The 17,248-nt window shown below is 46.1% G+C and overlaps 1 protein-coding gene across 1 annotated transcript in view; it reads left to right on the top strand.

Annotated features, from left to right (window-relative positions):
* Positions 1 to 17,248, top strand: part of YY1 (YY1 transcription factor) — a 51,797-nt gene that overhangs the window by 20,820 nt on the left and 13,729 nt on the right. The window contains exon 2 of the mRNA XM_030558760.1: positions 1,231 to 1,393. Coding sequence (XP_030414620.1) covers positions 1,231 to 1,393 — 163 coding nt within the window. The remainder of the gene's footprint in view (positions 1 to 1,230; positions 1,394 to 17,248) is intronic.

Here is a 17,248-nt window from a genome sequence, read left to right as displayed (position 1 = left end):
GCTGGAAGAGGAAGCCCCTCAGCATGTGCATGAGATTTTCATGTTGTTTGATTAGGAAGGCAGCCAACAGAGTTGTCTCCACTGATTCATGCATTTTACTTGTTGGACCTATATGAAGGTCTGAAAACTGTCATTTATAGGGAGGGGAAAAAAACAACCCAGAGTTGGCAGTTTGCCAAAGTAGACAGTTAAGATATCCTGTTTAGGCCAAGTTTACACAGCATAGACCAGCAGTTCTCAAACTTTGGGTTGGGACCCCAAAGTGGTTCGAGTCCCCATTTTAATGGGTCGCCAATGCCAGCATTAGACTTGCTGGGACTCAGGGCTGAAGGCCAAGCTGCACCCTCACCCCAGGCAACGGGGCTCAGGCTCCACCCTTGTGGTGCAATGACGTTTGAGAACTCATGGTGTAGGTGCTTCCTATATTGATGAAAGGAGTTTTTGCATAGCTGTATGTAATCTACCTCTCTGAGAGGCAGTAACTAGGTGGATGGAGGAAGTCTTCTGTTGATCTAGCTGTGATGATAGGGTCAACCTAAACAGGTTACACATGGTGCAAAACTTTTCATAGCCTTGAGCAACGTAGCTAGGTTGACCTAAGTTTTATGTGTATACCAGGCCTAAGCTAGAGAAATTTGGGTTTGCTGCAGGGAAACTGGTCAGGAATAGGTAGGTAGATGTGTTTTTTGTCTTCCGTGATCATCTACGTACCTATTGGCTCTGGCTACTAAAATCCTCCACCACATCTTCAGTATTTTGCCTTCAAAGGTGATCTGTGGAGGTGCAATGTACTTTTACCCCAGACATTTTATTTGAGTGTTGTGGCATACCTGTTTCCTTTTTTAAATACATACTTTTGCACACTCCAAGATCCACCAGTTAAGTGTATGCTTCATCTCTAGGATGTTCTAGTGATACCCCATAACTTGCACTTTATTAGATGTGTATACAGATCTAGTAAAAAAAAAAAAAGTGTGTGCATATGTTCACCACGCCTCAGAAAATGTGTATTGTGTTTTTTTTATAACTTGTGGAACTGATTCCTGTTGACTCCTTACAAGTAGCATAGGAGTCTAGAAGTGCACTGACATTGGTTGGAGAACATTAGAATTTTACTTGTTGCAATAGCTAATTTGCATTGAAATATTGGTCATGCAAGATGCCTAAAGCTAATATTCGTGGTGTTTGATTTAATATATGTAAACATCCAGGATATTTTGTCTGTTTCAGATGATAAAAAAGACATTGACCATGAAACAGTGGTGGAAGAACAGATCATTGGCGAGAACTCTCCACCTGATTACTCAGAGTACATGACAGGAAAGAAACTTCCTCCTGGAGGAATACCTGGCATTGACCTTTCAGACCCCAAGCAGCTAGCTGAATTTGCTAGGTAAGTCACAAAAGAGCATCTGTTAAATCTAAAATGACTATCATTCCATTGTTTTCTTAAATAAAACCTTCAAAAAACATGAATACTAGCTGTCAAATTACTCCATTGTTTCCTAGATTACTTCATGTAAAGAGCCTGTGAAACAAGCAGTTAGAGTAACAAGAACTTGGATCCATAACACAGTATTCTCAATATTTTGTTTCCATTTCCCAAATGTTATAGTGTTTGTTTTAAATATTTAATTTTTATCAATGCCAAATAATTTTTTGTTTTACTCTTTAGTCTTTGTGGCGGACAGGAATCGGATACCTTGAGAAGTTACATCTTTACACATGTCCTTACTATTGCTGTTTTGAAGGATTACCTGAGGCTAAAAATACATTTGAGTGAGAGGTGGCTACTTCCTTATTAGATTTGACAAATCAAACATGCGACACTCAAAAGTGGTCTAGTACAGTAAGAACAGGCCAGTAGTGGTGTTAATTTTATTTTCATTCTTGACCACCTCAACCCCTATCAGTGTTTGTGGGTTCTACAACTTGCTCCACTACATCAAATTTAGTTTTCAACGGTTGAAAAGCTGTACAAAACCAATCCGTTGATCCTTTTTTTTTTTCTTAGTAATGGAAAATATCTTTTGTATTGTGTTTATCGCAAAAACCTTAACATGAGGGGGGGGGAAACAGGGTTGCATAGTCAGTACTTAAAAGTTTAGGAAACATCAGTTCAGGTTGCCTGTGCAATCTTAATTTGGCCCATCATGCATATACATTATGATACAGCATCTAATTACATGATCACGCACTGGTTGAGTGTATAGGCATCCTTAATTCTGGCATTTCCTAAACTCTGAGCATTTGAGTAATCTTGTTTTTAAAACTGAAATATTAGCCCATGTGGTATGGTACCACATGATTTGTGCAGGGCTTGGGGAATATTAGATCCACAGCCCAGATTTCTACCACTTGAGACAACAGTGAAATTAGTAGCAGGTAGTCAGCTGTTACCTCTGTATGGGCCAGCCACTAGAGGGGGAAGAGATGTACAGTAGAACCTCAGAGTTACAAACACCAGAGTCACAAACTGACCAGTCAACCACATACCTCATTTGGAACTGGAAGTACACAACCAGGCAGCAACAGAGACCAAAAAAAAAGCAAGTACAGTACTGTGTTAAATGTAACCTGCTAAAAAAAAAAAATATGGAAAGCAACATTTTTATTCTGCATAGTAAAGCTTCAAAGTTGTATTAAGTCACTTTCAGTTGTAAACTTTTGAAATAACCATTAAGTTTCATACAGTTACTAGCAGTCTCCAGTTCCCAAGGTGTTTATAACTCTGAGGTTCTAGTGTAACTTCTGCCAGTGGGATTCACAGCTGTTTGCTAGATAGCAGGGGAATACTGGTTTCCATTCCAGGTTTTGGTGGGGAGTGTACGTAGATCCTTCTGTCTCTGTTCCCTCTGCTCCTGTTCCTCTTCCACAGTCGACCTCTGCTATTGTCATCCCCTTATGCTGCTTCAGCGCTAGCAGAGTAGCACTGAGAAAACAGTATATAGTCTTTCTGCTGTTTCTGGTATCAAAGTTCCTCCCAGCTGCTGGGAAGACACAACTGTTGGGGAAAAATGTTTGTCTCTATGGTGAGGCATGCTCAAAATTTGAGGATGACATATGTGCAGTTCAGCTGGCCTGTAGAAACTGCTTGGCAATAGAGTATGCTCAGTGCATATAAAATCTGACTGTAAGGCTGACAGCTTCTACCAGCTTTTACCGAAAATGTCCAAACTGCAATTTTCCCTCCTCCCCCCAAAATTCTGATATGTTGGCCAAATTTGTGCAGACTTTCACAAGGATAGCAAAAGGTACATTGCTGACATGATTGGAGCATGGATTTGAAAGCATCTCAAATGGTGGTAAGAATTTTTTAATATGGGCAAAAATATATATTTTTCCTGTCCTGATGCTAGTGTCAGGAAGGAGTTACAATTCAGCCAGTGCGTGCGCAAAAAAACCCAAACAAACCTATCCTGCTGAAAATGCATAACTTCTGTCAATACATAATAATTTAGCTCATCGGTAAGAGAGAACAATGCTAACCATCCTCAAGGCGCCCCCAGATATCTGTAAGCATTCATTCTTACCCTTCCCCACCCTGCCTCTTCGCCCCAGAAGTAGTCACAGATAACTGATGTAATCAAAATGGGTCTATAAATATGTATTGTTCCTACTATTATCTTTTTTAAAAGTTATTTTTCTTTATAACAATGTGTGCCCCTATAAATACAAAATAAATGCAAATAAATTAATAAAATAATGTATATAACTGGCCACTATGGCATCATATTTTTAAAGCTGCTTGCCATTCTTCCCGATACCATAAATAAACCCTCTTCAATATAGCCTGTACTTGCCAAATTCTTTAAAAAATTGCCTAACACTAGGAAATGTTTCAACTGTGGGATTTTTTTAAATTTATTTTTTGAATTTTTTTTTCCAGTAACTCAGCCTGCAGCAGACATGAGAGTTCAGCCTGAACTTTAACTATAGGTGGTTCCACCTGTGTGGCTTATATTTCATAATTACTTATGAAGTGTTGGTGTATATATTCATCATAATAAACTAATTTCAAAAAATAAGATTGTTACAAGAAAAACACTTGCTTTGATCTTAACTTATGTCAGTATTTATCTAGAATTTTTGTCAAAGCAAGTTTAGTTCTATATGCTATCCTGCCTATACATATTGCTGTGGGTTGCATCCATCAGGCTAGTTATCTGGGTGTTCATTTGTTTTTTAAATGAATTTTAAATGTTTGATTCTGTTGTGCTGCTTTATAACTGAGTGTGATTACCTGCTACAGAATCTATTTAATACTGGATGTTGCTATGTTGTGGCTTGTCTGACTACTCAAACTGTTCTCTTACTGATGAATTGTCCGTCAGGGTTATTTTTTTGAGGTTTTAGCTTTAACTGCCACATGGATTCTGTTGGGTCTTCACTAAAAAGAATGTACTGCATATGTTATCTTACAGAGAAAAGGAGACTTGTTATGAACTAACTTTTTTGCTATCATAGAATTTTTAGCAAGTAGCATTATAAAACAGGCAAATTAAGTTTATGAGCATACAATTGCTATTCCTTGAAGTCACTTATGTTTTTACATTTATTCCATGTGTTTTTATACTGGAGCCATTCCTGTGGTATCTGAACACCTTAGGAATGCTATCAAAATTGACAAGCCTCAAACTTGACTTACCAACCATTGTGTGTTCATCACAGTCAGGAAAACTCAGTCATGTCACTGCCTGCTAGTATAATTGTGTTGTATATGAAGAATAGGATGGACAAAACCTTCCTAAAACAGTGAACGCTTAGAGGTTTTCAGTCAGTAGAGAATCACTTTAAAGAAATCTCTTCTTTTTGTTACCACCTTTGCTGTTGTAAAGTTTATAGGGCCAGTTTTAGAGAGAACTAATGACAATGTGTATAATTCAGTTTTATAAAACTATGAATGGATGGCACAGTAAACAAGTCCTAGTCTTCTGATGCCCATGCATTGCTGTTTAGGGCCTCAGTCCTGTTTTGTTTGGGTCAATGTGGGGGCAGGGAAATCAACTTGTATGATGCAGGATCAAGCTCTAATTTTCCCTTGGTTAAAGTTTACTACTGATTCAGTTTTTACCTTGATTAAGATACCCAAGTGCAAGGAAAGGGAACTGTAGTACAAAACAGAGAGAGAATAAAAAGTGAGAGAATTGAAATTTGACAATTGATTAGGGCATATGAAGGGCTTGGCAGCTTGTTTTTGCTACAGTAGCAAATGGTCATATTTAGTGTGTGGTTTCTCAGTTGTGACTTAAGGATTTCTAAAATTTTACTCATCTAATAATATTTTGAAAGTGACAGTGAACTTTGAAATCCAGTCAATTTAAAGAATTGACGAAGTAATTTATGGTACCAAATCTATCCTTGAATCCCACTGGCAGTTTTCATGGTTTAAGAATCCAGTCATATTTTTACTAGCTTTAAAAATGTTTTCTCTTCCTTGTTGCTGTGTACAAGATACACACAGACTTAAAGGGGAAATAGAAAAACTGTCTAGACAGTGTTATGTAGGGCTGCTGTGTTTGCCTCCATTCCTTAAATTGATAGGAGGATGTACAGTAGTGATTTGCAGAAATCACTGTACCAGCTTCACTATTGAGGCATCTTATTGATCCTCAAGAACGAAGTTCTGAGGCTAAGGTTCACTCCCAAACCCACAGGCAACTGTGGGTCAGCTAATACTATAGGTGTCCTTGAGTAACACAGCAGAATTCCTTTTCGTGCTCCTCTGTAATACACTCTGCTACTCAAGCCTTTATGTTGGCATTGCAGTTACTTTTAGTGGTCAACTTCAGACAAGCTTCCAGTATTTAGGACATTCTCCTATCACTTTTTTTAAAGATTCCGTTTCATTTACTCTCTTTTTTAATATCTAATCTCTGAGAGCATGTGTTGCTGCTACAGTGAGTAGCCAGATTGTCCCTTAAAATGCATTTCCCCTATAGCTTGTGGTAGTGGTGGTTGTTCCTTTGTCTCTGATGTATGGAGCTGGAATTTTGGACCCTTGGTTAAACCTTGCAGGAACTAGTACAGCTATGCCTGACAGTAGTTCATAAGTTCTAAAATTGCTGAAAATATTGTACACCTCTACCCCGATATAATGCGGTCCATGGGAGCCGAAAAATCTCACTGTTATAGGTGAGACCATGTTACATCAGGTTAGGGAGAGGAACCGCTCCCCACCCCAGCTCACCTCCGCTCTGCCTCCTCCCTGAGCGTGCTGCCGCTGCTCTGCTTCTCCCTCCCTTCCAGACTTGCAATGCCAATCAGCTGTTTGGCCCAGCAAGCCTGGAAGGGAGTGGGGAGAAGAAACAGAGTGGCGATGGGGCGCTCAGGGGAGGATGTGGAGATGAGCTGGAGTGGGGAGCAGTTCCTCTGTGCACCCCCCCCCCCAACTTGCAGCCCACCTCACCTCCGCCTCCTCCCACAAGCGCACCACAGCTCTGCTTCTCCCTCCCAGGCTTGCTGCGTCAATCAGCTGTTTGGCGCGGTAAACCTGGGAGGGAGAAGAAGTGGCGCTGCGGCGAACTTGTGGGAGGAGGCAGAGAGGTGGTGAGCTGGGGTGGGGAGGGCCGCAGCAAGTAATGCAGGCACAGAGGAACTGCTTGTCGTAACACAAATTCGGCTATAATGAGGTAAAGCAGCGCTGTCCCCTGGAGCGCAGCTTTACCGCATTATATCCAAATTCACGTTATATAGGACTGCATTATATCGAGGTAGAGGTGTATGTAACAAGTTGCATCAGAATAATGTAATCTGTTGGGTAGCACTGTCCAGCTAAGGCATATTCTGACATGAATGGATGCATAAACTTGTCACTTCCAAATCTTTATGCAGGGTTTATGAAGAGTGCTGGCATTATTTGTGTTAAACAGGACCAGAAAATGTAAATAACTATATACCTCAAACAGTGTAACTGATGGCAGATTTTTCTCTCTTTGGTTTGCTTATTACAGGCTCACAATTCTGTTTGGGGGTTTAAAATGTGAATGATTTTTAAGCTCTTTACATTGTCTACTATTTAATAAATAAAATCTATAGGAGTGTATGTCTTTGCATGGGATGGTGAGAATCCCTTTAAATGAAAGACTAAAATGGAGCATTTTCTAAATTTGCTATTAAGCAAAACTTACGCTGAAGTGTAAAAATTCCATGATTGTCTGGTACTAGAACCTAGTGGAAGTAAATAAACAGTAGCTGTAATTCTGGCAGTTATGAACAGTGGTGGCTTATTTTTTCCCCTTTTCTTTAAAAATAAATTTTTGCTTAAACGTAAGTTGGCCTCTGATTTTTTTTTTCTAAGCACTGTTAATGTGGCTGAACTGCTTAAAAACAGCAAAAGTACAAATGAAGAAAGAGGAAGTAAAATGTGAAGGAAAAAAAAAAGGGAAAAGTATAACAGATGGGAAGTTGCCACAGCCCTGAGTCTTAGTCATAACGTTCTTCCTTGTTTAGCTTCTCCCTTTTGGCGCCTCTGTTCTTTCATTCACACTTCTTTCTCCACTTCTGCATGCCGTCCAAGCAGTAATCCTCTTCCTCTCCTGCATCCCCTTCATGCCTCCCTAGTGCACTCATTGAATAAGGGCCAGAGTGACAACTCTCCTTGCAATTGACCCCCACCTCCCAGAATTGATAGAGCAAAGGGGAGGAAACTATTTTAGCCATTGGTCATGTCAACCACTGCCACTTCTGCCACCAACTGAAGTGCTCTGGGCACTTCATCCATGGAATGAGGGCAGGCCTACACTATGGAATTACTTTGCTATAATTACATTGATCAGAGGTGTGACTTTTTCACACCTCTGAGTGACGTACTTATAGTGACCTAAGCGCCAGTGTAGATGGCGCTATGTCAACGGGAGAGCTGCTCTTGACCACATAGCTACTGCTTCTCGTGGAGATGGATTAACTACACTAACAGGAGAATTCTCTCCCATTGGTGTAGAGAGCTTCATGAAAGCACTACAGATGCAGTTTTAAGTGTAAACCTGCCCTTAGTCTCCTAGGTTAATAGCCTTAAAGGCATCTGTGATTGTTATGCTTGAGTGGGTTTTTTCTCACAAAAAAAGCTTGTTTCCTCACAGAAATGGTGCTGCTTCTTCGAGTGATTGCTCATATCCATTCCAGTTAGGTGTGCATGCCGTGGTGCACGCTCGTCGGAAGCTTTTTACCCTAGCAACTCCAGTGCGTCGGCAAGGTCGCCTCCTGGAGTGGTGCCGCCGTGGTGCCGGATATGACCTCAGTTCTTTCTTATCGCCCGTGTCAGTCGTTGGAACAGTGGAGCGCGGCTTAGCTGTCCTCCACTTCCCTAGCTTCTCCTTGTTCATTTGATCTCTTGTTGTATATAGTTGACTTAGTCTATAGTGTAATTAGTGTTATAGTTATTAGATAGTTAGTGTATATAGTTTAGCGGGGCTTGGGCATTAGCCCTTCCCCGCACCCGATGCCGGGGCCGATGCCCGTTCACCGGGGTTTAAACCGTGCTCAGCCTGTAAAAAGCCAATGCCCACGAGCGATCCCCATGACTCTTGCCTAAAGCGCCTCGGGGAATCGCACATCTCTGACAAGTGCCGCATTTGCAAGGCCTTTAAGCCACGGACAAAAAAGGAGAAGGACTTTCACTTGAAGACTCTCCTTATGGAGGCAGCCCTGAACCCCCCGTCCTCGGCACCGAGCACTGACAGTGCTCCTCTGGCACCGGACTGCGCCGGCTCCGCCAAGACACCTCGGCACTGGCCTTCTCCGGCACAGGGACCTGATCGGAGGCTCTCAGCTTCCTCCACACCTTCAACGCAGACTCGTTCGGATCGCCTGGCACCAACGACTGTGGTACCGTCGACTCCGGTCTCGCGAGGGCCGTCGACTCCGGTCCTTGAGAGCTCCCCGCCAAGGTCTGTGGTTGAGCTTATGGTCCCCTCCCCACCGGAGACATTCTCCTCAGCCAGGGACCTTATCGCTATGACTGAGTCTGCCCTGCCTGAACCCCCGGCACCGCCGGTGCGGGCTCTGCATTCCAGAGGCAAGCCAGCTGCTATGAGACCTTCTTCACTGGAATCGGCAAGCCAGCACAGATCTCAATCCAGGTCCCGGCACCGCTCGCAGTCCCATGGAAGGTCCCAGTCTAGATGCCACTCGCAGTCCCGGCATTGCTCACCTAGGTGGTACCGGTTGTACTCCCGGCACAGATCCACCTCTCGTCCTGCCCGGTACTCCCGGTACTGCTCCGGCTCTAGGCACTGCTCCCGGCACCAAGACTCTCGTAGCCGGTCCCACCGCAGACATTCGAGGTCCAGGTCGACTTCCCGGCACCGCGCTGGTTGCAGGTCTCGGTCTCGGCACCGATATGATTCCTGGTACCAATCTCCAGCAACGAGAGCGAAGGACTCATACCAGCCTCGCTTGGCTCCTCCATGGCCGTCCCGACACCCGTCCGTGTCTTCTCAGGCGGATAGTGCATACGCCCCAGACACCGACGTGCCTGCTGCATTATTCCATGAGCCCCAGCCTCAAGATCATGGACCGCAGCAGTGGGGTTTCTGGATGCCTTGGGCGTATCATCAGGCCCAAGGCTCTCACCCAGGTCCATCACGCTTGGCCATCTCGGAACACAGGGTGCCGGAAGCCACGATCACCCACCCTCCTCCTCCTCCTATGGAGGAAGGGTTGACCCAGCCTCAGGACTCCGAGCTCCCCAGGGAGACAAACGATCCACTAGGTGAAGCCCTCATCAGACCCGCTTGTTCTAGGTCTCTCCTCTTCATCCTCCCCTGACGAGGCTGTAGCTGGAACCTCATCGGTAGGCCCTCCACCAATTGACCTCAGGACCCACCAGGACCTCCTCACGCGTGTTGCACAAAATATGAATTTGCAGGCCGAGGAGGTCCCAGAGGTACAGGACCCAGTGGTGGACATTTTGTCATCAGATGCCCCCACTAGAGTGGCTCTTCCCTTCATTAACACCATACAGGCCAATGCCACTATGATCTGGCAGTTTCTGGCCTCCGTCCCACCTGCTGCGTGAGGTGTAGAGCGTAAATACATGGTGCCCTCCAAGGGCTATGAATATCTCTTATGTCCACCCTCCTCCTTGCTCCCTCGTTGTCCAGTCAATTAACGAGAGGGAGCGCCATGGCCAGCAGGCTCCAGCCCCTAAATCAAAGGATGCGAGACGCATGGACTTGCTAGGGCGCAAAGTCTATTCCGCAGGGGCACTCCAACTCTGCGTGTCCAATCAGCAAGCCCTCCTTAGCTGCTATAGTTATAACACCTGAGCGGCAGCGGACAAATTTACGGCGTTGCTTCCGCAGGACGCACAACAGGAGTTCTCAGCGATCCTCAATGAAGGAAAGAAGATGGCAAGAACTTTCCTCCAGGCTTCCCTGGACGCCGCGGACTCAGCTGCCACGACTCTGGTCTCTGGCGTGGCTATGCACCGTATCTCGTGGCTGCAGGTCTCTGGCCTCCCCCTGGAGCTCCAACACACTATCCAGGATCTTCCATTTGAGGGCCAAGGGCTGTTCTCGGATAAAACTGACCCTAGGCTGCAGAGCCTAAAAGACAACAGGGTCATTATGCGCTCATTAGGTATGCACATGCTGGTGACTCAGCGCAGGCCCTTCCGGCCCCAATCGCACTGCCCTTACCCTCAGCCCCGGCAGAAGCAAGACTTTGCCAGACGGCGAGGCAGAACCAGTTGCCGAAGGCAATCGGGCAACCAAGGAGGCCAAAACCAAAGCTCCTCCAAGCCTTCCTCAGGGCCAAAGTCTTCCTTTTGAAGGTGCGCCCGAGGGCGTTGTACCAGTTTCTCTAAAGGATCCGTCCCCTCCTTTCTCCAAGCATCTTTCCTTTTTTCCTCCCTGCGTGGTCTCAGCTAATGTCAGATCGCTGGGTCTTACGCACGCTGGAATTTGGATACCACCTCCAATTTATTTCAACCCCCCCCTTCCACCCTCGTCCCTCTTCAGGGACCCCTCTCACGAGCAACTCATACAGGAGGTGCAAACTCTCCTCGCCAAAGGAGCCATAGAGGAGGTACCGGAGCACGAGCGGGGCAAAGGGTTTTACTCCCACTACTTCCTAATCCCCAAGGCAAAGGGAGGTCTCAGACCTATCCTCGATCTGCAAGAACTCAACAGATCATGATAAAGTTGAAGTTCCGTATGGTATCCCTGGGGACCATTATCCCATCCCTGGAGACTGGTATGCCGCCCTCGACATGAAAGATGCCTACTTCCACATAGCCATCTTCCCACCTCACAGGAGGTTCCTCTGGTTCGTGGCCAACCGCCAGCATTTTCAGTTAGCGGTCCTCCCGTTCGGCCTCTCTACAGCCCCAAGAGTATTCACCAAATGTATGGCTGTAGTCGCCGCCCACCTCCGCCGCAGTCGGATACATGTGTTTTCGTATCTAGACGACTGGCTCATCCGAGGGACCTCTGAGGCGCGAGTCCTCAGTCACATCCACATTGCCAAGGACCTTTTCCTACATCTAGGTCTAATGATCAATGCGGAAAAATCGACTCTGATCCCCACTCAGAGGATAGAATTTATTGGCGCCACCCTGGACTCCACCCTTGCCAGAGCCTGTCTACCACTGCCCTGATTCCAGACTATAGTAGCCATCATCCAGAGGCTGCGAGCGGCGCCGTTGACTTCGATATGCACTTGCCTCCTTCTCCTGGGCCACATGGCGGCCTGTACGTTCGTAATGAAATACACCAGGCTGCGCCTCCAGCCCCTCTAGTCGTGGCTCAACTCACAATACCGACCAGCCAGGGATCCTATGGACATAGTCGTCGCCATTCCCCCGACCGTCCTAGACTCCTTTGAGTGGTGGCTGGATCCCTCCATGGTGTGTGCAGGGCTCCCGTTCCATCCGCCCCAGCCCTCGGCATCCCTGACAACGAACGCATCATTCCTGGGTTGGGGGGCTCACCTCGGGCACCTACGCACCCAGGGCCTTTGGTAATCTCAAGAGCTGACCCAGCACATCAACGTCCGGGAGCTGAGAGCGGTCCGCCTCGCTTGCCAGACGTTCCAACAGCACTTACAGGGCCGTTGTGTGTTAGTATTCACCGACAACACAACGGTCATGCACTATATAAACAAGCAGGGCGGCACGAGGTCTTCGCCCTTGTGTCAAGAGGCCTTTCGACTCCGAGACTTTTGCATAGCCCACCTCATCGCATCCTTTCTCCCAGGAATTCGGAACATGCTGGCGGATCGTCTCAGCAGATCCTACCTTTCCCATGAATGGTCACTTCGCCCGGACGTTGCTCTTTCACTCTTCCGGAGGTGGGGGTTTCCCCAGATAGACCTCTTTGCGTCCCGTGGGAACAAGAAATGCCAGATGTTCTGCTCCTTTCAAGGCCTCTCACCGGGTTCAGTGGCGGACGCGTTCCTTATATTGTGGACGACGCACCTGCTCTACACCTTTCCACCATTTCCGCTCGTCCACAGGGTCCTACTGAAAGTACGCAGGGACAAAGCCCGCTTAATCATGATAGCTCCAGCGTGGCCTCGGTAGCACTGGTACATCATGTTGCTAGACCTATCCATAGCCGACCCTGTCCCCCTGCCTCTTCACCTGAACCTGATCACTCAGAACCACAGCAAACAGCGTCACCCGGACCTTCAGTCCCTCCCCCTCATGGCATGGCTCCTGAGTTGCTGACCCAGTCTGAGCTGCGTTGGTCTGCCCCAGTGCAACAGGTGCTCCTGGGTAGCAGGAAGCCTTCCACTAGAGCAACATATTTGGCCCAGTGGAAGCGTTTCGCGTGCTGGTGTGTGGAGCGGAACTTCCTTCCCACCGAGCTCTCCATTCCCAACATCTTGGATTACCTCTGGTCCCTCAAACAACAGGGCCTAGCAGTATCATCTCTAAGGATCCATTTGGTGGCCATCTCTACCTTCCACTCAGGGGAGAATGGCCACTCGGTATTCTCACACTCAATGGTGTCTAGATTCTTTAAGGGCCTAGAGTGCCTCTACCCCTAGATACACTGCCCTACCCCAACATGGGACCTTAACCTGGTTCTTGCCAGACTCATGTCCGCCCCATTCGAGCCGTTAGCAACTTGCTCCCTTCTCTACCTCTCATGGAAAACCGCTTTCCTGGTGGCCATCACATCAGCGAGACGAGTCTCCGAGCTTCGGGCCCTCACGGTAGATCCCCCGTATACTGTGTTCCACAGGGACAAGGTGCAGTTGCGACCACATCTGGCCTTTCTCCCCAAAGTGGTATCGGCCTTCCATGTTAACCAGGAGATCTTCCTACCTGTCTTCTTCCGAAAGCCACATCCGTCCCACAGGGAGCAGCAGCTACACTCCCTAGACGTCCGTAGAGCGCTCATTTTTTATATCAAGCGAACAAAGCCATTTCGCAGAACCCCCCCCCCAACTCTTTGTAACGGTGGCTGAGCATATCATGGGTCTACTCGTCTCCTTGCAGCAGATTTCCTCCTGGGTAACGTCGTGCATCCGCACCTGTTACGTCTTGGCTCATGTCCCATCGAGCCACGTGACTGCGCACTCTACCAGGGCTCAGGCTCATCGGCTGCTTTCCTCGCTCATGTGCCAATTCATGAAATTTGTCGCGCAGCTACCTGGTCCTCAGTCCATACCTTTGCCTCCCACTATGCCCTGGTTCAGCAGTCTAGGGATGACGCAGCCTTCGGCTCTGCAGTGGTACACTCTGCGACATCTCACTCCGACCCCACCGCCTAGGTAAGGCTTGGGAATCACCTAACTGGCATGGATATGAGCAGTCACTCGAAGAAGAAAAGACGGTGACTCACCTTTGTAATTGTTGTTCTTCGAGATGTGTTGCTCATATCCATTCCAAACCCACCCTCCTTCCCCACTGGCGAAGTAGCGGGCAAGAAGGAACTGAGGAGCGGTCGGGTCAGCAGGGATATATATCCGGTGCCACTCCAGGGGGCTACCCTGCCAAACCACCGGAGTTGCTAGGGTAGAAATCTTCCAACGAGCGTGCACGCACGGTGCGCAAACCTAACTGGAATGGATATGAGCAACACATCTCGAAGAACAACAGTTACAAAGGTGAGTAACCGTCTTATTTGTTTGTTCTTTTCAAAATAAGGTACCTTTTTCTGCTCAACTGTGTGAGAATGTGGCCTTCACAGTGCAAAACAAGAATTGTTTTCTCTATTTGCAACAGAAATGATAATTGCATTTTCCAGTGCCTTGAATTGAAGGAGAAATTCTTATTCCATTTTATCACAACTCTCTCTACCTTACTGTGACCCAACTGTGCTAAAACACCAGGATTAAAAACTCTTTAAAGATCATAGATTGTATTAGGGCAGCTTTGTACCACTCTTGTGGTGCAAAATTTAAAAATGACTTCTTAAAGACCCAAATTTCCTTTTTCTAATAAATATAAAGTTTAAATTCTTCTTGCAATAGCTATTGTCTACTAGGATTCCACTCTTGGTGAACATATGCTCTAGGTACACAAGATCAGGTTCTTTTGGCCAGCAATGTCTGATGGGGCCATGTCTGTGCCCTGGATGTCCTAGCACCTCTTTTTAGGGCTTAAAGGGCAGAGCAGGCCCAACCTCAGTTCTTACCATCTGCAGCAGTGAGATGGAACTCCCTGCCTGCTTCTCTGAGCACTGTGCTATTTTTAGTACTGATGGTTAGTCTTATTGCCCCGGTGCAATCCGTGCACGCACAGATTCCTTATTTTATGTATGTTCTGTTTCGTAGGCTAGACCACCACTTCAGGGACTCTAGAAGAATAGTAGAAGCAAAATCTTCATGGTTTAAAACTTGCCTTAACGTGACGCTTCAGTGCCACTTAGTGATAGACACTTTAGGTGCCCATTTAGTTTGAGGAAACATTCCTAAGTGGTGTACTGAATGTTGCTCATTTTCAAGTAGACTCAAAAGTTTGAGGATCTCACTTACTTAATTGTTCCTCTTGAAGCACTCAAAGCAGGCCTCCTTGGACACAGCTAGACATCAGTTGCCTGGTCATTCCCTGTGCATGAGTTCCCTGGTGAGCTCAGAGTCTATACCAAGCTCTTGAGCTTCATCAACCAAGAGGTGTGGTCATCTGCCTTCATTCCAGCATCTGAGGGCTAGGAAGAAGCAGTGCTCCAGAATTGACCCAAGATATAGGTACCTTAAGTCTTTCTTTGCCTTGACCCATAACTCTGATTCAGCAATCAAAGGGCAGTCAACAGCCTGAGAGGGGTCCCTTTGGCACGTTGGTACTGACTTTTAAAAGAATGTTGGTAATAACCACTAAAGCTATGGACTGCATCTCTTGGAACCAGTACTTTATCACCCAGGGCTCCTGTTCACGTAACCTCACAAATGTGTTCCTGAGTGTCCAATGGATTGATACCCAGGCATATCAGGTCCTGTGATTTTTTTTTTTTTTCCATCTGTGTTCCCAGTATCAGAGTCTCCTCTCCATGAGAGCTTGAAGTTAATGATGACTAATCCACATTGGCCAAGTACTTTTTTGAAGTGGTGATATAAATGCACTCAAGATCGTGTTATCCATCAGCCAATCGTTTTTGAGCCATACCCTACATATTTGGCAGTAAAGCTTGACTGCTTTGTCCATTCATCAACACATCAAGACTTGCAAAATCCAGTTGAGTTGCAAACTTGATGGCAACTCATGGGCGTTAGTGTTGCCACCTTACAGACAGCTACCAATTCCCTAATGATTGTACCTGCTTAATGATGTGAATTATCTTAGGGCTCCAGTTGTCATTGTGACAAGTTGTACTCAGTGATCAATTCTGTCCTGCATATCATCAATGGTACAACCCAGACAACTCCAGTTTCCAGTATTCCAATCCTGTTTGGCATTGCTTCCCCAGTAATTAGGCATAAGGCAAGGCCCTGGCCCCATTACTGTGTGCAGCAACTATCAAGACAGCTTACTTCATAATTTTGTTTCAAAGCCATATCAGAAGCACTTGCTAAAGTGTTTTGTGAAATAGTTGATCCCATCAGACAACCTTTCTAAGGAACCTGTTGCCACTGTAGTGCAGGACTATATTTTTGGAGCAGTGGCACATTTCTTGGCAGTTAGACAGCTTAGATCTATATTTCCTAGGCACTTAGGATTAGCTCTCTCAAGACCTTCAGAATAATCGTATGAACCAAAAGATCCTTACAATCGGATGTGTTGTAATCACGGGCCGTTTTACTTGCATCTTTATCATTGGGTCTTCCTGAGCTTCCTATCCTGCTCCCATGGAGCTCAAGAACTGTGTGCTATTTGGTTAAAGAATGCCCTCTTTGTCATGTTGATGGTGGGTAGATGCACTTAACAGAGTGGCTGCATCTCATACCCATTCTAGAATCTAATTCATTGTTTGTGTCATCAGAAGCCATATACCAGGAGAAGGAAAAGCATCAGCTAGCAAGTTGTTGGTATAGCAGGTCAAGAAGATATCTCTGGTATTGAATTAACCCACTGCCGTCTTAGAGAGCACAACAGAGCCCGGGGAATTCTGACAGGATGTCTTGGAAGCCATGTATTCTTTGTCTTCATCCCTATTGGGGCACGATAGGGGCGACTCCTTCCATTCCTTTTGGGTTGTACAATGCGAGTCAGAAAGGGATCTGTAAGGGACAGCAGTATATGACCTAGGGCTCATGGGAAACATCCTTCCTGACTTTACATGCGCACACACCCCCATGTGTCCCTCAATCCAGTATCCATACCCATATCAGCTCCTGGCTTGACTGGACACCCAGGGGAATACAGCTGTATTCATGCAAGCCTGAGTAATCTGCCTCCTTGTGGATTAGATACTGCTGCCCAAAGAGGCAGTATGAACTAACAAGTCAAGTCAGCTAGTGCAGCCTTAGAGCCTCAAAGTATCAGGAGGAAAGTAATGAATGCTACAAGGGGAAGAATGAGGCAGTAAATTAACATTGTCTTTAGCTGATGACTTCAAGGCATTTCAGGACCTCATCAGGTCCATGGCAGAGACTCTAGATACACCTCTGAAAGTGATGCAGGAGAAATCTTTTTCAAACTCCTGCACATTTTACACACTTCCATTGCTGGCAGGCTCATCTTGCTTATAAATGAGAATCATCCAACAAAAGACCTGTGACGTGCACTAGCTTCCATTTTGGCCCCATCCAAGTGGGCTGACGAGATTCCACATCCCTTCCAAAGAACCTGGAGTACTTTTATTCCCATTCAGTATCAAAGTTGTTTCCAGAAGCTGTGGCCCAAGAGAGATCAGAGTGG

This window comes from Gopherus evgoodei, chromosome 4, assembly GCF_007399415.2.
Source record: "Gopherus evgoodei ecotype Sinaloan lineage chromosome 4, rGopEvg1_v1.p, whole genome shotgun sequence".
Lineage (NCBI taxonomy): Eukaryota > Metazoa > Chordata > Testudines > Testudinidae > Gopherus > Gopherus evgoodei.
This window is presented reverse-complemented; position numbering and strand designations above follow the sequence as displayed.